Source organism: Dromiciops gliroides, chromosome 2 (assembly GCF_019393635.1).
Source record: "Dromiciops gliroides isolate mDroGli1 chromosome 2, mDroGli1.pri, whole genome shotgun sequence".
NCBI classification, from domain to species: Eukaryota; Metazoa; Chordata; class Mammalia; order Microbiotheria; family Microbiotheriidae; genus Dromiciops; species Dromiciops gliroides.
Genome location: NC_057862.1, coordinates 656,441,009 through 656,461,568, shown reverse-complemented (window position 1 = coordinate 656,461,568; position 20,560 = coordinate 656,441,009). Strand labels below are relative to the sequence as shown.

Genomic DNA, 20,560 nt, shown 5'->3' with positions numbered 1-20,560 from the left:
ATTGGACTTCTTTCTGGGGCCCAGCTCTGGGATCTCCAGCACAGGAGAGGAAACCTTGGGGCCCACAGGCTTCCACTTGCTTGGGCCACAATATGGCTGAGCAGAGGAGAAGGAACACATACATCCACGACACCCGTTTAACCAGAGAAAAGAAATACAAACTTTTAATTTTTCCTTTCAACACAATACACTTCTCCAGAGCAGATTTGAAATACAGACACAGTATCGGACCAGCAAAGAGACAAGCTAGAAACTGAACGTGAGAATGAACTACACCTGTCGTGAAAGGACAGCCTGGGGGGAAGGTGGGAAAGCAGAGATAACAGGGTTAAGCAGGGCGACACTGACCGAGAGCCTGACTGGATCTTCTGTGGGGCAGAAACGCACCTGTCAGCAACAGAACTACATTTCCCATGCACCACTGGGGACGGAACTCTGTAGGGACGGGGAGAGAAAGGGGTCACGTGAAGGCTAGTAGTGCAAAACAGGAGACACCCTGGGGAGCCACGGGGAGCTGAGGTGGCACTGTCCACTGCTTGACTTGGCTGGCATTCTCAGGGACTAGAGGCGGCACAGAATGATACCAAAGCCAACTCCTCAGGCTGCTGGGACCAGGGGGTAGATGGCCAACATCTCCCGCACACCAGCTGCAGTGGAGGACAGCTTTAGGGAGCCCCAGAAGGAACATGGGCTTTCTGTGTTAAATGGCTGACATAGGGAGCAGCCCAGGAGGACCCAGGAAAAGAGCCAATACTATTACAAGCTGACTGTGCCAGAGAGGTCATGGGGCTGGGATGGTGCCAGTTCTACCCCGGGAATGTTTCCCCAAGAAGAGATGCTGAATGGGTACCCAGGAAAGGTGGGGAACTGAAAATTATCACTGAGCATCTTTGTAAAGAAAGTGAGGCGTTTGCCCGGACTCTTCCCCCAGATGCCCCTGATGTGCCAAGTCTTATTACCAAGGGGACCCCTTTTTCATGAGGTGGGGAAAACAGCACAGAGGAAAGGAGGGGTGATTTTCAAAGGGGAATGCTAGACCTGCTGGATTTTCATGCCTCCCCAGAGCCATACTTTTAGGCTTGGGTCTCAGGGACTTCGGCCCAGGTTCTGTAGAGGACAAGGGACACCCAGCAGCTCCCGTGGTCAAGGAGCAGACAAAGTTGGCTGGAGAACACCAGTTCTACTGTAACTGCAGGGAGACTGGAGGGCAGGTTACACGTGGCACTGGCTGGGGGGCCGCAAAGAAATACAAACACAGGAAAAGGAAAGGATCCAACCTGGGGAGGCCACGGAAAGGGCCCCCGAGCTTCTACTGGCTCCCATCAGGGTCTGATGTGTGATTTTTCATCTGTAAGGGGAAAAAAGGTTTAGTTAGACCTTCCCAGGGTTCTCGGCTGTTTTTGGAGGTCCCAAGTCAAGAGTTCAGAGGAGTTAAATGTGTGGGGAAAAAAAATTAAGTCAGATGTGGGCTTCTAAAAACTTGTTTCCAAGAAGACCCAAACATCGACCTTGGATCTAACTCAGAGCCACTATGAAAGCACCTCTCCTAATGTGAATGTTCACCAGGCAAAAGGCCCCAGTGGATGGAGATGGGGATCTGTGCCCAGCCACATGCCAGGACCTTGTTCTCTCTTCAGACCGCCAAGCTGAATCCCCAAGAACCTTAGCATCCAGCATCCAAGGCTGGGTCAAAGGAGAATTCCTCAGTGTAATTGGTCTCCCCTCCCTCCCCACCCCCCAAAAAAGAGCTGAATGAGCCAGCTGGAAGGGAGGGAGGGAAGACCTCAACTAACTGATCTCTTGAGTCTTCTAACTCAGAAGTGTGTGATCCCAAGAGCTGATCTGGTTTTCCCCCAACCTTGGCGCCCTTCCCATTATGGTTGGCCTGGTGCATCTCAGCCCCTCATAGGGCCTTCATCCCAGAGCTTGGCCAATCCTTCCCTCCCCTGAATGAAGGTGTACAGCAGCCCCTTCCTCCTCCCTCTCGTGGGCTCCAGGCCCATGGGAGCTCAGCACCTCCCCCAACCAGCCCAGGGGCAGGAGGGAGTAGGGGAGGAACAAGGTCACCGGGCCCAGTTCTACAGCAGCTGTGGGATGGGAGAGGAATTCAGAGGGCACAGACCCTGGCGGCCTCCTCCGTGTCTGTGCTCTCCTCGGCACTGTCGGCATCCCTGCGGCCGCGGGCCCTGGGCTCAGGGCTCTCTTTGCCTCGGGGCTCTCGCTGGGTCTCCGCGACTGCGCTGGAGCATTCCCCGCTGGCCGAGGCCGTCTTCTTCTCGCTGTCTTGGGCCCCTGGGCAAGAAGAACCAACTTGATCAGAAGGATAAGTCCTCTCCTGACTGCGGGGCAGCGCCAGGCCAGCAGTGGGAGGCTGGGCCCTACTTGCAAGGCCTGGGTGTATGGGCCCCCTCTTCACCATCAGACTGGCAGCAGTAAGCACGTGTCATCAGGTACTTGTGACCGGTGCCCCTCTGCCTGCCACTGGTAGGAATGAACTTGGTAAAAACTGGGATTCATGATGTTCTGGAGCCCAGATGTGACAGGACTCAGGTGGAGCAGTGGGTAGTGCCTTGCTTGGCGTCAGGAAGCCCCTTGTTGAAATGGAACTTCTGGCCCCTACCAGCTGGGCGAGTCACCTCACCGCTGCCTGCCTCAGTTTCCTCACCTGTAAAATGGGCATAGAGACAGCCCCTCCCTGCCAGAGTTGTGAGGATAAAATGAGATGATGCTTGTAAGGCGCTATGTGAGCGTAAGGCACAGTGATGAACCTGAGGAGTCTGGGATCTCTCCCTTCATCCATTCCAGGCGTTTCTACAAGGGGGCATCTGCAGGACACAATGAAGGGGAGGGGGTGGAGGTCTGGATGGGGAGGGTGGCCGGCAGCAGCATGAGATGCCTGACCTGGGGTTCCCCCAGGGCTCCCTTACCTCCCAGCCGGTCTCGCCGCTGGTCCATGCGCTCCAGGCTCTCGAGCAGACTGTCCACCTGCGCTTTGATCTGGCTCAGCTCCCCCTTGATGGAGTGCAGCTCCTCAGCTCTTACTGTGGAGGGGCAGGGAGAGCAATGGCCTGTGCTCAGAAAAGTGGCCCAGAGCTGGGCCCGAGGCTGAGGCGGCAGGCATCCTGGCCAGGACTCCAGAGGAGGCCCGGGGAAGGGGGCCCAGGCTTAGCTCTCTACCACAGACCCCCTTCCCTAATGCCTACTCTCTCGCCGTTCTGGGAGGGGTCCCAGAGAGCTGGAAGCAGAGGGGAGGGAAGGTAGTGCAGGTCTCTAGAGAAGCCGACACCTCATGTCTGCACCCCGCCTGAAAACCACTTACGGGAAAGAGCCCTACAAGAAGACTCCTGAGACAGTGCGCCTCTGAGGACCCCCCACCCCCACCCAAGGGCCTCCAGTCTCCCAGCTTACACTTTGTCCGGACGGGGGGCGGGTTGTTGCTTCGCGGAGGGATGTGGGGATTGAGGCCACTCTTGCCCCCTGAACCCATGTGGGTGCGTCTGCTCTTGACCGGCGCACGGTTGATGAGTGGAGGGATCCTCTGATACTCGTACACCCTAAAAAAGACAGTGGAGGGCTCCCTGAATGGAGTTCCAGCCACGCTCCCCCGTTTTCCCTGGGAGGCCTTCAGGCTGGGTGAGTGCCCCTCCCCCGGCATCACCTCCTGGAAGGGGCTAGAGCTGAGAGGGAGGAAGGACCCACCTGTAGGGGAAGTCTTCCCGATACAGCTCATAGTTCAGGTCACAGTTACTGCTGCAGAGAAAACAGACCAAACAGAAAGGTCACCATCCAGCACCAAAGAAATGCTCCCTAACTGGGCCCCTAAGCAAGTGACATCAGGGGAAAGTGAGGCAGGGAGATGAGGCCAGGGCAGAGGCTGTAATTCTTTAAAGAGGAATTCCTAAAACCCCCATCCTTACCCCCACCTATTTCCCCATAACCAGACAAAATGCCAATGCCCCACAGGGGCAGGGGCAGGGTTAGCTGAATGACAGCCTTGCTGTAGCCACTGCTCTTGGAGGAGCCTGATAGGAAGAATACAGAGAAGGGTGGGAAGGCTTCTGAACTGATGCAAAGTGAAGCAGGTAAACAGCAGGCACTGTGCCAGCCTTGCAAACGGGAAGCACAGAAACGCCACCCAAAACAACGAAGCCCTGCGGGCTCCGGCGAGGAGACTGCCTGCGGGGAAGGCTGATGCCGGGCTAGTCCAGCTGAGCTTCCCCCTCCTCTTATTGTGGCCTACAAGGAGTGGCCTTGAGAGGAGAGCCCACCCCGCCTCCTACCAGCCCCAGAACGGGGCGCTGGGTCGGGGCTGGAGTACTCAGGGCGCTTCCCCATCTAGCCAAGGCTGCTGGACTCCGCCTTCAGAACAGAGGGAAGGAAGGCTTAGGTACAGGGGAGCGGTCAGGAGAGGGGCTGACAGCTGGGCAGGAAGGGCCCGCCTTAGCCCAGGTAGCTTTTGCCAAAGGCTGCCTCGCAGGCCAAGAGAGGCAAGAATGACCCCCCCCCCTTCCTCACAAATCTGGGCCAGGGCTGGGCTTTGAAGAAGCAAGGGGAGTTTTTTCAAAAGAAAATAAATACAAGCATCAAGGGAAGCATCCGAGCAACAAGACTCTCTCCCCCGGCAGATGCTGGCCCAACCCTCCAGGGGGAGGAGCCATGGATGACGGGAGGGGGAAGGGGAGAGGAGGCCGCGCCCCTCAGAGACCCTCCGGGAGGAGATGGAGCTCCTCTCTCATCTCTCGCTTATCTTGCCGCTGATTTTGCTCCTCCTCTGACCCAGAGCTAGGGACTGCTCCGGAGGCTGACTCCCTCCCCTGGGCCCTCCTCTCACCCTCTCCTCTTCCTCCGCTGGCCCTTTCAGGGCAGTTACTGCTGTAAGACACAAGGCTGTGCACCAGGGGCCTCAGGCTGACTGCTTGGGCAGCTGGGAGCAGGCTCCCTCCCGGCCGGAGCATTGGTGGTTCAGTGGTAGAATTCTCGCCTGCCACGCGGGAGGCCCTGGTTCGATTCCCGGCCAATGCAAGAGTTGGGCATTTTTAGGTTCTTTCCCTCCTCCATTCTACATTTAGTCCCTGCATCTCTCCCAGTGCCCACAGGACAACCCTCCCGAACAAGTGCATTTGTGTGCAGGCCCCGCCCTTTGCCTTCTCCGCCCAGGGCTAGCAGCATTGCAAACAGAAAAGCAGTGTGAAGACACCAGCCAAGAGTTCGGTATGAATTGCCAGTCAGGCAATTGAAATCCATCAAGCACCTACTATGTGCCAGGCACAAAAAAAGGAACTCACAATCTAATGGGGGGAGAATAAGCAAAACAAACCGATCCAAACTATGCACAGGAACAATAGGAAATCATTAAAAGAGGGAAGGCCCTAGAGTTAAGAAGGGCTGGGAAAGACTTGCTGTAAAAGGTGGATTTCAGTTGGGATATGAAGGAAGCCAGGGAAATGAGGAGGGAGAGAGCTCAGCCAGGAGGCCTGTGTCACTGCGTGGAAGAGTATGTGATGGGGACTGAAGTACAGGAAGACTGGAAAGGTAGGAGACCATCAGGTCATGAAGAGCTTCGACAGTCAGAGCACTTTGTATTTGGTCCTAGGATGAGAGGGGGCCAAGGGGGTGGGGGAGGTGACATGGGTGCTCCTGGGCATACTTTAGGAAGATGACTGTCAGCTGAATGGAGGATGGACAGGAATGGGGAGAGACTTGGGACAGGCAGAGCTGCCCAACAGGCTGTTGTAATTGTCCAGGCATGAGGTGACCAGGGCCTGCTCCATAGTGGTAGGGGTGTCAGAGGAAAGAAGGAGGCCTGTTTGGGAGAGGCCACAAAGGGGAGGCAAGAGGCCTTGGCAACAACTTGGATAATTGGGGAAGGGGGAAGGAGAGATATCTAGGAGTCCAGGATGACTCCTAGATTGAGAGCCATGGGGATGGGAGGCTGGTGTTGATGGGGATAGGGCAGCTAGGAGGGGAGAGTGAGCAGACGGTCATTATTCAAGCACTGTCTAAGAGGCCTGGGTTCAAGTTCAGCATCCAGGCCAAACCCGGATCAGCACGTCTGATGGATGTTGCTGAACCTTTTCTGTTACAGGGAGAACAAAGAGGACAGACAGTAGGGAAATCTCTCTGCAGTCCATCTCTCACTGACCCTGAAATCATCACATTCCCCTCAGCCCTACTTTGGTAAAGCTTCATAAAGGTAGACAATATGACTTATCCAGAATTTGTATGTTTCCCAATGATAACACAGGAGGCAATTAATAAATGGGGGGAATGGAGGTGAGAATACCAAAATTCAGTCATCAAGCAGTCATGTGGTCTTCAATTTGGAGAGCCGAAAGCCCAACGAGCCTCTGCCTGCAGAGATCTCCCCACCCCACCCCAATCAAAAGCCAGGCCACCCTCATGATGACAAAATCTGGAACGACCAACCGCTGTGTACCTCCCCACAATCACCATTCTCTGACTCTCCCTGCCCATCCAATCGGATCCCACCCCACAGGACAATCAATGAAAGCTTAAGCCCACAGACCTCTGAAGTCAACACCTTGAAGGAGGTGGGGAGGGTGTGTGGAGAATAACATGGACAAACAGAAGGCCAGGAGATAGAAATGACTGGGGGAAGGGGCAGGTGTGGTCAGTGGAGAACAGCCGACAGTAGCACTCGACTAACCGACTTGATGGATGACGCTGAGAACAGACCAATGAGGGAAGGCGTCCAGGTCTAACTGGCTGGGGCTGGCTCACCTCACTGACAGAGGAAGAAGGGAGCTGCCCACAGAAGCGGTCATGAGAAAGAAAGCAGCCCTTTCCCTGTCTGGGCCAGAGCACTCCAGGGCCATTCCCATGGCAACAAGCAAAGCAGTCAGCCCCGAGAGGCTGGACTCTCACACGCACGGGCGAATGACCAATGCCCAGCTGGGCACCCTGGCTTCTCTGCCCCTGCTGACTCGGCCTCATTGTCCCTTGGAAGAAAGAAGGCTCTCGGCCTGATTTCACTCGGTAGCTTCTCCTTTGCTTTCCCTTCCCTCCCCATCCCGTTCCACGGCAGCCTAATGAAAAGGAAGCCTGGCCTCCCTTCATGCTGGGCTCACCACCATCCACTCGTTTCCCCATTGGGAGATTTCTCAATGCCCCACCCAAGGCTAATGAAGAGTGAGTAACCAAGCAGAGACTCGGGAATGCCCCAGTGGTTGGTGGGAGGGTGGCAACACCTCTGCCCACCTTCCTGGGATCGGCTGAGTCAAGTGGGAGGATAACAGGAGAGAGCTGAGATCAGGAGCCATCTCCAGGGGTGCTGGAGGGGAAAGTCTGGCCGGCTTTATGAATCCAGCCACAGCCAAGACTTCAAAGGCATCAGCCCCCAGATTCCCCTGTAGGAATGTTCCCAATTGGTCCTACCTGGTTTGAAGCTTCCCATCCCGAGTCTGGCTAGCACACACTCTTGCTAGAGAACCCTGCTTGGTGCTGTATCAACAGCCATTAGCCCTGGGAATTCTGCCCTGGGTCAGGGGAATGGAGTGAGTGGCCTCTGGGCCCCTGGTTGGCACAAGTCATGAGCCCTGGGCAGTGGAATGAAAGGCACCCTGGCCTCCCCACCCTACCCCCCCACTTTTCTTGGGTCCCAAGGCCAGCCTGCCCCCAAAGCTCTGAAAGAGACTCACTGGTAGAGGGTAGCGCTGTGCTGTCGCTTCTGGCCAGGCCGGGCCCGGCTCCCCTTGGGGTCTCTGGCCATGTCTAAATCTAGAAAGAGAGAAAGGAGGGAGAAAGCAATCAGAAGCGTGAGAAAGCAGGCTAGCACTGTCAAGAAGGGGAGGGGAAGGAGGCCATCAAAGTAACGGAAAATTTTAAAATGTGTAACGCCACCAGAGGTAGCTGGAGGCTTTAGCTCAAAGTGGTGTGGCATCCCCCGGCCCCCTATGGGGACCATGGGCCAGGGCCTTCCCAAATCAAAAGGACCTGAGACTGACTAGTGCTTCCCCGGCCCTCCAGAAAATGCTGAGTTCAGAAAAGAAAAGTGCCAGAAGAAACATTAGACCTTCCCTCCCCAACCTAAGGTCAGTGATCTGCATCTCTCCAGGAGCAGGCCCTGGAACCAAAGGGCAGGAGAGAAGCACCCGGGCCTTCATCTCTGTGGGGGAAAGACTGAGCACCTAAATGCAAAGGTTCTAACAGGGAAAAAGGCTCGAGAGCTACTCCACCCCCCTGCCCCGCCCAGTCCATCACCCCTTCCCCTGACCCTCCCAAACCCAGAAGGGCTGGACAGACAACAATGGGCCAGGGTCCAGCCCCCTGCTCAGAGGGGTGAGGCTCAGTCAGCTGCCGAGGAGGTCCTGCCAGTCCCAGCCTCCCTGCTGGGCTCCACCAACTGTGTGAGAAGGGCAGGCTGGGCTTGGGTCCTCAGGGAAAGTTCAGAGGGGAAATGACATGAATTCAGCAAACTGACAACTCATGTCAGACTCCCCCAACGACTCTGGATTTTTTAAAAAATGAGTTTAGGGTAGAGATCGTCTACAGCTTCAGAATTGTAAAGGATGTCAGAGATTACCCAGTCCAACCCCTTCACTCTACAGATGAGAAATGGAGACAGAAAGATGCAGTGACTTGGACAACGCCACACAATTTAGTGACAGAGCTGTGACTTTGTTTTTAATTCAATTTTATTTTATTTTTAGTTCCAAATTCTCTCCCTCCCACCTCCACCCTCCTCATTCATTGAGAAAATACATGTTAAACTTACAAAAATGTATAGTCAAGAAAAAAGCATGTTCCCACCCTGGCCCTTCTCCCCCAGCCCCCTACCCTTATAGCTGTCCCCTCGGTCAGGAAGAATCCTTTGGAAGAGCTCCCAAGGCTTTCACAGGTGCCCTTCTTTACAGTGTTGAAGCTGCATACCAATTGTTCTCCTGGTTCTGGTCGCTTCGCCCTGCATCAGTTCATACAAACCTTCCCAGGTTTCTCAGGAAACCAGCCCCTTCTCCATTTCTTACAGCTCAATTCCATCCCATTCATCTACCGCCACTTGTTCAGCCATTCCCCAGTTGATGGCATCCCCTCCATTTCCAATTCCCTGCCACCACACAAAGAGCAGCTGCAAATATGTTTGTATGTGGGGGCCCTGTTCCTCTTTCTCTGATCAGAGCTGGGATGACCCCAGATCTTCTGACTTCAGTTCTCTCTACTAGATAACTCACTCTATACTTAAAATCACTTTGACTAAAGGAGATGTCATAGCGAGAATTATTTTAAGACAAAACCCAGGATTACTGGCATGATATAAAGAAAGAAGCAGCATCTCCTGGGCACAGATCGCGTCCCAGGCAGTCCTAACATGGGAGACAAAGCAAGGAAGCAGGTTCTTACCCTCACAGAGGTCACATTCTACCAGGAAAGACTCGCCACGGTCCTAAGTACAAGACCTAAGGGGTAACTGGGAGGTGATCTCAGAAGGAAGGGGAGGGACCCAGAAAAGCCTCATGAGGGAAAAGGGGCCTGAGCCGAAGCGTCAGGAGGAAGTAAGTGGAGAGGGTGCCAGGCATGGAGGAGCAGTAAGCAGGCCGGTGCTGCTGAACGAAGGGCGTGGGGCCAAGTGCAGCAGGAGAAGCCTGTAAAGGTTGTTGTGGAAGGGACCTGGGGGAGGGAGCCTGGGGAGTCTGAGGGGTCCCCAGGACATCCAGTCCTAGCCCTTCCAGAAGGAGAGAGCAGGCTCCTGAGGCACCAACCTACAATCACCAAAGGAACCAAGGGCTTAGGGCAGGATGCCATGGCCCAGCCTTAAAGTCTATCTGCACTCAGGCAGGTTGCTAGGAAGTGTTCTCTGAATGGGGCACAAAGCACACCAAATGCACCCCCATCTATCAAGTGGGAGGCACTGCACAAGGGACGTCAGCAAGAAAGCTTTCCTTGAGGAGCGGGCAACAGCAGTGGAGAGTGAAGCCACAGGAAACATGTTTTCAGAGGCTCCTGTGTGGCGAGCACTCTAAGGGAGAACGTTCTGCAGAGGGCCAGGGAGGTGATGCTCCTGGGACACAGAGACCCCCAGAAGACCGGGCATAGAGCACCAAAGCAGGGTCAAGATGGGCATGGCACCTCTAAAGATGTGGGCAGCCCTCCCCGCCCTTCACTGAGCACTCCGAAGTATACTCTGGGGGCAGCTAGGTGGCGCAGTGGATAGAGCACTGGCCCTGGATTCAGGAGGACCTGAGTTCAAATCCAGTCTCAGACACTTGACACTTACTAGCTGTGTGACCCTGGGCAAGTCACTTAACCCCCACTGCCCTGCAATAAATAAATAAATAAATAAAAAGTATACTCTGCCCTGAACATCACCTCTCCCATCCCAAAGGGTGCCAGCGTTGGTACTGGAGCAGACTGGTGGGTCAAGTGTGGACATCACTTCCACAGAGTCAGCACTGATGTCATATGGGAACCAAGAGCTCCCCAGGTGCTGTCCCGCTTCCAGCCTGGCCAGTCTCCAACCTATGTCCACAAGATCTCTTATGTCACATGGTCACACTCCTCATTTGGATCCTCCTTCTCTCAGAGGCTATTACAAGAGTCTCTTAATCGGTGTCTCTAGGCTCTCCCCTTTCCAATCCAACCTCCACCGTGGGCAGGTTAATATGTCTAAAACACAATTCTGCCCATGCCACTAACTCACCTGCTCAAAAATCTTCAATGGCTCCCTACTACCTTTAGGATGAAATACCTACTGGACTGGCATACTCTCTCTTCGACAATCTGGTTCACACCTCCCTCCCCAGCTTGATTTCAAGTCACCACACTTCACACACATCACCTATGTTCCGAATTAAATGGCCAAACTCAATATTCCACCCACAGCAGAAGCCAAGCATTTCAACACTTGGCAAACTGAATCAGGACAGAATATACTTTTCTGCCTTTTAGCCCCTTTCAAAATCCTGCTCAGATGTCGTTTTTTCCAGTACGCCTTTTCTTATTCCTTTTCTACCCTCTGTTCTTTCTCAAATTATCTTTACTTACCTGCGTACACAATGTATCCCCCCAGTAAAAGGTGAGGTCCTTGAGAACAAGGATTGTTTTGTCTTTGTACCCCTAGTGCCTTAGCAATGTGGCATTTAATGTTTACTGTATCAGATTTAACAGAAGGCATAAAAAGGTGGCCTTTTTCAGAACATTTCTGGGAGCCACTGGCCATTAGATTCTAAACTCTGATGTTCGTAGTTGGTAGGATGGAAAGCTAGAAGGGACCCGAGAGAACATCTTGCCCCATCCCTTCAATATATGAAGCCCTGAGTGGTTCATTGACTTGGTCTAAGTTCCACAGCTCATTAGCACCTGAGCCCAGATTCAAAGCCAACTCCTGACTCCAAGGCACCCCCTTTCTTTGGTGCAAACATAAAAATGTACACCAACTTACAAGCTTGCGACCGAATGAAAAGGACTCAGAGAAGTGGAAAGTCAGGAGGTGGAGCTAAAAGCAAGCTGAATCCTTGGGCGTCTCCTTCTGCTGGGTTCTGAGGAATCTGTCTAAGTGAAGGCCTCCAGGAAGTGTTTCTGGAGTCAGTCGATCATCAACAAGCACTCTGCAAAGACAAATGAGGGGGAGATAACACATGCCCACCAGGTGGAGACAGAACCCAGAGCGTGTTTGCAAGTGGAGTGGACAGCCTGAGCAATCTGGAGAGCTGAAGGAGCTGCCACAAAGACAAACTCCCGGGAAAGCTATGCAACACGGGGCAGCCTGTGTGGTGCCCAAGACATCTTCACTGCCCAACTTTCAAATCAAGGATCACCCGACTTGTCCTCACCTCTTCTCTGGAATTCCACCCGTGTCCCAGGTAAGTCTTTCTAATTTACTTTTTCATAGCTAGAGCAGCTCTTGAACTTAACCCTGAAGAGAAAACAAGTTTTCTAAGGAACACCCTAATCACCTCCAGGTCTGACCTAATGATTTGGTGCAGCTTTGACATCTGGCCCAACGAATGAACCAATGAGGAAAGGAGAGAAGCAGCTGAGCTGCTGGATGATTAATTTTTCAGCCGCTGCAACTCAAGACCCAGGGCTCTGGTAGAGAAGAAGCACTATCTTGGTTAGTGGAGGCCAGCACTGATGCCAGTGAAACCCACCTCCCTGCAGCAAGCCCTCCCCTCAACTTCAAACACCTGAACAGCCAGCATGGAGAGGAGGGGCCAGACTTGTGTCTGGACCAGATGGCAACAGCGGCAGCCAAGAATGGAAGTGTCAAGAGGCCGACTGAGGTTTTATTGTAAGGGGAAATTTCCCAATCATTCGGGCCTTTCCAAAGTGGGTAGGTCTCCCCTCAGTAAGAGTCTTTAAGGCTGAATGAGGATATCTTAGGTACCTTATTTAAAAAACAAAAGTCTTCCCGATGCCTTGTTTTCACTCTGCCTGACCAGGGATGCAACGTGAGGAATTCTTGGCCTCTCTGCCAAAAAGAAGGACTCCCCATGCTCTGTTCTCTGGAACCACCACATCAGAGTCGGACTTACTTCTGAGTTTCTCCTTTCCCTGATTGTGGTCACTGGGCTCCTGACTCCACTGACTTTACACACAGTCTCTGAATTTCCCATGGAAGCACACTGGTGGGGGCCCACAACCTACCATGTTAGGAGGATGGCTACTCCTAAGAACCCAAAGCAGCAGTCACCCCTTTAGGGGACCCTAACCTCCCAGCATGAATATCAGTATGAGACGCAGAGGGAGTGAGCCTAGAAGAGGGACAAGAGCCCAGAGAGACTGGGAAGGTGGTCAGCACCCAGGACACAATGATACTTGGTGTTTCCCTTAAGAGTTTGGGTCCATGACTTCACTGGTACAGGAAACACTCAGTCAAGAAACTCCCACCACCCCTGAAAATCAGCCACTGTCCTACAGCTTCCACATCTCATGACTCATTCCATTCTATCCCAAAATGAAGCGTCTTCAGTTTTTCCCCCATTCACGTTTATACTCCCATAAAAAGCAGTGTTTTTAACATGCATGTGAACACTGGGGCTTTCTGTCCCTGAAGGCCTGGAGATGTGGCCCTCAAGTGGGATTCATGGAACCAAGGATGGAAACAGTTCAGAGCCTTTTCTCATGTCACTTCAAACTTTTCAAGAACAGTTAGGCCAATTCACAGCTTCGCCAACATTCCTGTATCTGACTTCCCACAGCCCCCCCAATATTATTTTCATCTTTTATCATCTTGGACAGTTTGTTGAGTATGAAATGGAAGCCTCAAAATTCTCTTGATGTGCACTCTCCAGTTTTCCCAGCAGTTTTTGTCAAATACTCAGTCCCTATCCCCAGAAGCTTGAGTCTTTGGGTTTATCAAGCAGTAGATTACTATAGTCATTTACTACTGTGTCTCTTGTGCCTAACCCATTCCATTGATCCACCACTATATTTCTTAGCCAGTACCAAATAGTTTTGATGATTGCAGCTTTACAATATAACTTCAGATTTGGTAGGGGTAGCCCACCTTCCTGTGTATTTTTTTCATTAGTTCCCTTGATATTGATCTTTTGTTCTTCAGATGAATTTTGTTATTTTTTCTAGCTCTATAAAATAATTTTTAGGTAGTCTGACTGGCATGGCACTGAATAAGTAATTAATTTAGGTAGAATTGTCATTTTTATTATATTAGCTCAGCCTATCCATGAGCAATTGATATTTTTCCAATTATTTAGATCTGATTTTATTTGTGTGAAAAGTGTTTTGTAATTGTGTTCAGAGAGTTCCTGGGTTTGTCTTGGCAGGTAGACTCTCAAGTATTTTATATTATCTACAGTTACTTTTTTAGCGGGGAGGGCAGGGCAATGAGGGTTAAGTGACTTGCCCAGGGTCACACAGCTACTAAGTGTCAAGTGTCTGAAGCTACATTTGAACTCAGGGCCTACTGTATCCAGGACTAGTGCTTTATCCACAAAGCCACCTAGCTGCCTCTGTACAGTTACTTTAAATGGAATTTCTTTATCTCTTGCTGCTGAGCTTTGTTGGTCATGGATAGAAATGCTAACAATTTATGTGGGTTTATTTTATATCCTGTGACTTTGCTAAAGTTGTTGTTTCAAGTAGTTTTTTAGTTGATTCTTCAGGATTCTCTAAGTACATCAACATATTGATGTGCATTCTCTAGAGTGACTTAGACCAAGGCTTCTTAAACTGTGGTTCGCCACCCCATAGGGGGCCATGTAACAATGTGGGGGTCACAAAAAATCTGACCAAGAGTAAAAGGTGATGTCTACCGATTTTATATGCCCACATACCCAGGGCAAGTGGAAAAAGCTTAAGAAGCCCTGGCCTACACCCATATCTCATGTGGCTGGTGACCACTGATGGCTCTTCTGAAAGCCCCTCTACTTTGACTTTGGTATCTGTTTCAGGGGACGGCTGGATGAGAAAGCCAGGGACTCTAATTTAGAGCAGCCTGGTCCTCCAGCATGCTGGGCCAGAAGGCACAGGGCAGGCCCACAGAAACAGAGCTACACACTGGCTTTCCATGGGCTGCTGCGTCATGAGCGATTCATCTGTGCCCTTCATTTCTTGCCCATCTTTCTGCTGGCATTCACTACCTGACCCAGCTCTACATGGTGTGAACAAGCAACAAGAAAAGAGTACCTCAATGACCTCAAGGTGGTTATCTGTTAGCTATGGACTGGACTTCCAAGTGCCTCACCAGGCCTTCATCTCACCTCTTGAGAGTCAACTGGGTCTAGTGGACAGAACATTGTCAATGTAGCCCTAACGCCAATACTCACTAGCTGTGAGATCACGATCAAGCTCCTGAACATCCCAGCCTCAGTTTCCTCACCTGTAAAATGAAGCAGGCACCCTGCAGCTCTAAATGTATGAGCACAGGCCCTGGGACAAACTGTTATCTGATCAAACAATTGCCACACATGGTGGGATGAGTGTTTGGACCCTGGCAACTCTTTAAAACCATTTACCAGGTGGGAGAGGGAGTCACAGAGCTCTGCACCACACAAGTACGAAGGACCAAAGCAATTGCTCCCTACTGGTCACCACTGGCGAATGGTCTGATTTCCACATCTGTTCAGTTCGACTGCCCATAAATGTCGGCCGGAACCATCTGAGACACGCCTCAGTCCTTCCTTGTGCCGCGCCCCCCCCCCCCCAGGACAGTCCTGGGTATACTTCAGTACTTTTAAATTAGTAACTTATTAGTAAGATGAGGTTTTTTGATTATCTGTGAATTTCACACTCTCCCTGAGCCATCTATGACAAACATCTGACTGTTTATATCGAGCTGAATACACAGAACTAACAAGTGAAAGATGGGACCAATGAGGCCACAGGTTAAATGCCGAGATGAGCCAACCCACTTCACTGAGAACTATTCTATCTAGGAGGGCTGTACCTACAAGTCCAGCCAGGCTCTCTACAAGGGAATACTCCAACTACAAAAGTAGTGTCACTTCTCACTAAGAGGAGCCCAAGGTTCCCTGGGGGCAACCCTGACACACCTCTCCCACACCTGTTAAACAAGCAGCAGCGGGCAGCTGGCTGGTCCAGGCCCTCTGGGACTCCCCAACTAGCACCTGAATCCAACTCACCCTTGGGTTTCCAGAGACAGTGGGGAATAGTTAAGGAACAAGAGGTGTGTGACAGGGCATGTGAAGGGTGGCAAGGCAGAAATAGATAATCAAGGGGCCTAAGCAGGCACGTTTCCCCTCCCCTTTGGGCAGGCTGGTGAAGCCTGAGCACCCCTTCTCACAATCATGTTTTAGTAATTAAAGGCAATGCTCAGTTCATTTCATTTACTGATCTGTGAAAATGAAGGTATCATTTTCCCCCCACTGAGGTCACAGGCCTCTAGAAATCTTGGGGGGTGGGGTGTTCCTGTGGACCCCAGGTTAAAAACTCTGCCACTAAGGGTAAAAGGACTTAAGTACAAAAGCCTTCACAGTCATCCGGGCATCTCCAGATGCTAACTAAACACCACCCATAATTATTCGGCCATTTTTCTTCACAGGAACTCAAAGCATGTCACATATTCTTTCTCATTAATTTTCACAGTATTGTTACGGAAGGAGGAAAAGCACTACCCCTAACATAGAAAAACAGGCTTTCTACCTACTGATTCCCTCAGTCTGGCAGAGGTTGCATGTTGGAGACTCAGAGAGACACAGTAACGGTCACCAGGTATCTGAATGTGGAAGGAGATTAGGTTTGTTCTGCTCCTCTCAAAAGGGCAGAGTGAGAACAAAGAGGAGACTGGCAAAGGGCAACTCTAGGTCTGGAACAAGAACCACCCTCCTAACAATTACATCCACAGTGTCTCCCTCCAGGGAATGAACGAAAAGATGAAGGATTTATTAAGTGCTTAAGATGTGTAAGTTCCCTGAGGCTGCCATAACCCTCTCTCCTATCCCTAGCACCAGGCTGAAGCCCTGATTGCATCTGTGAAGGCTCTGTGCCTTGCCCAGAACGGGCAGTCTGCTCAACTGTAAGGAAAAGCGGTCTGCTTCAGGAGGTGGTGGGCTCCCCCTTGCAGGGATGTCACAGAGGGCATTCTGCATCGGGCCCTTCCAACTCTGAGGAGGGACCACCTGAGGCTCAGTCACTAAATGCTCAAGGTTATACCCCAAGGACAATGAACACAAGACCCAGGCTGATGGGCTCCTGATTGGTCATTCCTTTCATTCTTGATTCACTTCACCAGCTGCAGTGGCTGGGCCTGGATAGACAGCTTAGCTTCCTTCCCTCTGCCCTATGGCTACAAGCTTAGGAGTATGAGGTCCTAAATTTGGAGCTGGGAGGCCCATGGAGCTCTCTCCCCCTCATTGGACAATGAGGAGCTGCCACTCGCCCAGCATCACCCAGGTAACAAAGAGCAGAGATGGGGCTGGAACTCGGGGCCCACCCTTTGGTCCCAAATCTAAGGCCCTCTCCACCACATCCTTATCGGCTGTGTCCAATGAAATGCCATAACACAGCACCAATCATTCCCCTCCTGGAGAAGTAGCTCAGAGACACCCAGGATCCTAACAAGGGCCAATTGTTTGTAATGGACTGACGAAGGCCTCGTGTCCCCAACTGAATTACACCCTAGGCTAGCCCTACAAAAGCAGAGCAAGAGGGCTGAGAAAGGAGTGAATGACAAAAATGGGAGTGTAAAAGACCAGATTAGAGGAAAAACTAGGGACAGACTGCTTGCTGCAGAGATGAGAAGGGACACAAAACTCCAAGAATAGGAATGAACGAGGGGGGTGAAAAATGTGAAGAGGAAGATGAGGCAGACAAGTGATTAAATGTTTTAGATGAAAAGAGAGCTGCGGAACAAGAGATTTTCCCCAGAGGTTAGGGCAGAAAGCCCAGCACAACAGATAAAAGATTCCAAAATAATGAGTCGCAGAGGGTCTCTCTCTGAGGAAAGACCCCCCACGGTGGTTAGTCTCAAACTAAGTCAACTACAAAGGGAGCCATTTTTAACCTTTAACCATGGGAAGAACAAAATGTGACCTAATGGATTCTTCATGTGTCTGCCGGCCTGGATTCCTCCGTGATCTCAGAGGCCCAGTAACCCCAGGAAGACCCTGCTACAAGTCAGCATTAAACACACCCAGCTGATCTCGGCTGTTCCTTCCCCTTGGGGAGGTCGAATTTGCTCACCTGCCTGCCAAAATGCCCTTGGAGGCCTGTGGACAGCAGTGGTCTGTACCATCAGACACAGAGGGGACACCCATGTGAAACATCACCTCAACTAGCACCACTCTGAGGGGAAGCCCAAGCAAGACAAGCAGTCCAACAGTGTACAATCACCCTGCTGGAGGCGACCAGGATTTCTGAGAAGCTGAGTACTGGCTCTCAGGTGCCTGAGAGCAGCTCTGTCGACTAGGAATTCATCAGTGGTGCAGACACTTAAGACCCCTTAATTTATCTGTTTTCAAGTTCCAATTTCCACCTAGTGACAGGTTTTCTTGAAATTAAATATACTTATGAAGACTCAAAGATACATTCACACAATAATAGCACAGAAAAAGGCACATGAAAAAGTCAGAGGCTGACAAGGTTGCTGCTAATAGGCATGGGGTGAATAGTATTAGTGGGGTTAATTTCTCCTTGGTCCATCTTGGATCATGGATTTAGAGCCTAAAAGAACCCTCTAGTCAAGTGCAACCGGCCCATTTTACAGATGAAGAAGCTGGGACCCACTTAAGTTCATTAATTTGCCAACTCTACCCATTGAGTGGGCTGGAGACAACAAAGACAAATCTGGCCAGAAGGACACAGCTTGGAAGCACTTCTTATCCCCATGCTGAGGATGGACCTTGGAAGGGCCAAGCGTGGGAGCCCAAGTGAACCACTCCCTAGGCCTTTCTCCCTGAGCATCTAGAATGCTGGGTGCTTTGCGTCTCTGTCCTCGGTGTATCATCCCCCCGGGGGGGGGGGAACGGGGGTCCTCGCCACCTCCATGGAAAGTGGAATCTACTGGCCAGGACCCCCCGGACCCGGCTCCGTAAAGCACGGCCCATTTTATAGACTACAGAGGCTGAAATTCGAGGTCACCCCCGGAGTCCCAGGCCACAGCTCGATCCTTGCACGTGTGCAACGGCCTGAACTTGAAGGTCCTGGGGCGTGACCCCCCCCCCCGCGTCCCCCTCTCCATAACCTCCTTGGATGCCAAGTCTCCTCCCAGCCCCGGGCCTCAGTTTCCCCGGGGAAAGGACGAGCCTCGAGGAGATCCTGGGGGAGGGGGCGGCAGGATCTGGGCGGGGGGCGGGGATGGTCAAATGCTGGGGCACCCGAGGCAGGGCAAAGGGGGCGGGGCGGCTCGGCCGGCCCAGCCCGATGGGCCCGGCCCCGCTAACCGCCGCCCCCCAACGGTCCAGAGCAGGGCCCCCGCCCCGCGAACAAAGGCCCCGCGGAGCTCACGCGTGGGGACGGCCGGGGGAGGGAGGGGGGGGTGCGCTGCGCGCTCCCGCGAGCTGCGGCCTCCCGGCCCGGGAGGGGGCCGCGCTGCGCGCTCCCGGCCCGCGCCCCCCGCCCGCGCCCACGCGCCCGCCCACGCGCGGCACTCACATCTCCGACACGCTTCTTCGCTGCCGAACAGAGTCATGCCAGCCCGCGGGGGGCCCGCCGGGTGCCAGCGAGGGGCGAGGCCGCCGCCGCCGCCGCTGCTGCTGCCGGCTGTGGCCGTGGCCGTGACCGTGGCCGTGGCCGTGGCCCGGGACGGCGGGGGTGCGGCTCTCGGCTCGCTGCTACGCCCTCGGCCCCGGCTCGCCGGCCCGAGCCCTGGCCCCTCGTCCGCCGCCGCCGCGTCCTCCCCACCGCCGCCGAAGCCCCCCCGGCGGGGCTGAGCGCGGGGCCACTGGAACGTACCATGTCCCCGGCGGGCGCGGGGGAGCGCGGTAGCGCGGGGCGGGGACACGAGGCGCCCCACCTCGGCCGCGCGCGGGGGGGGCCGCCCGCCGCGGGGCTTCGGGCCCGGGGACATGGGGCCGCCGCCGAAGAGCGCACAGGGAGGGCGGGGGCGGCGGGCGGCCTCCCTCCTCCCCCTCCTCCTCCCCCTCCTCGCCTCCCCTCCCCCGCGGCGGCGGCGGCCGAGGCTCGGCCCGAGGGGCGGGGCTGGCGGAGCTCGAGGGAAGGGGGCGGGGCCAGGCGCCAGCTCCCGGGGAAGGCGGGGCTGCTGCCCGCGAGAAGCGAGCGAGGAGCCGGCGGGAGGGGGCCCGAACTGTCCGGTGCCTCCCTCGTGCAGGCACCTGTGAGCACTCACCTGTGCGTGCGTGCGTGCTCAGCCGTGCCTCCTGAGAGACCCGCGCCTGCATGCATTTATGCCTACCTGCCTGCATGCATCACGGGCACAATCGTGCCTATTCATATGCTGCATGCGTGAGCACCGGCTCTGGGGCCACGCGTGCATATTCACACGCGTGCACGTCTGCTTCTCGACGCGACGCCCCCAGGCGCAGACTTGCTTATCCAGGAGCACACAAGCACGTCCACGTAATGAATCCACATGCATTTCTCCGGCTATTTCGTCCGGGTGGGAAGGAGAATATTGGTGTGATCATAATAAAAAATAATCATTCGAATAGCTGACATGTAAATCACCTTTAAGGTTCGCAGAGCACTTCACATACGTTATGTCAAAGCCCAAACCTCAGTGCCCACCTGTGAGGATGTCTACTGGAATAGACGAGAACCAGAAGGCCCGGCCGTGAGCCACTCTTGGGCCTGCTTCCCTTGGCAAAGATTTGGATGAGTCAGGACAGCAGGGAGGGCTCCTCCCCCTTCAGCTAGCTGGACTTTAGGGAGATGGGCAGACAGGCATTTCTCCCTCTCTCGGTCTCTTGTCAATTAGCATACTTCACACCTTTAAAAGACCAAGGCTCTAATGAAGGTTAATTCCTCTGAATGGCAAAATCAATCCCTCCGTTACAGAGTCTTGCCATGGGTGGAGGAGGGTTGTGGAAGGAATAGAGGACCAGTCAGGAGACCCGGACCCCTTTCCCAGGATGGCTACTAATTAACAGTGTCACTTTGGACAGTTCATCTAATCTCCCTAGGTCTCAGTTTCTGACCAATGAGGGGACTGACTTAAAAATGGTCTCTC

General features: G+C 53.3%; 1 protein-coding gene and 1 non-coding gene across 2 annotated transcripts; one reads left to right on the top strand and one right to left on the bottom strand.

The window, feature by feature from the left end:
- Window positions 1–142: 142 nt before the first annotated feature.
- On the bottom strand, window positions 143–19,441 carry LOC122739482 (RNA-binding Raly-like protein). Its single transcript, XM_043981213.1, has 7 exons — window positions 19,027–19,441; window positions 7,659–7,737; window positions 3,700–3,750; window positions 3,409–3,554; window positions 2,928–3,041; window positions 2,123–2,292; window positions 143–1,348 (listed from the first exon to the last, which is right to left on the bottom strand). Exons 1-7 carry the CDS (start codon window positions 19,439–19,441, stop codon window positions 1,310–1,312), a joined length of 1,014 nt encoding a protein of 337 aa, XP_043837148.1. The 3' UTR covers window positions 143–1,309.
- TRNAG-GCC lies at window positions 4,952–5,022 on the top strand. Its single transcript has one exon. It is a non-coding gene; the product is annotated as a tRNA-Gly (tRNA).
- Window positions 19,442–20,560: the final 1,119 nt, after the last annotated feature.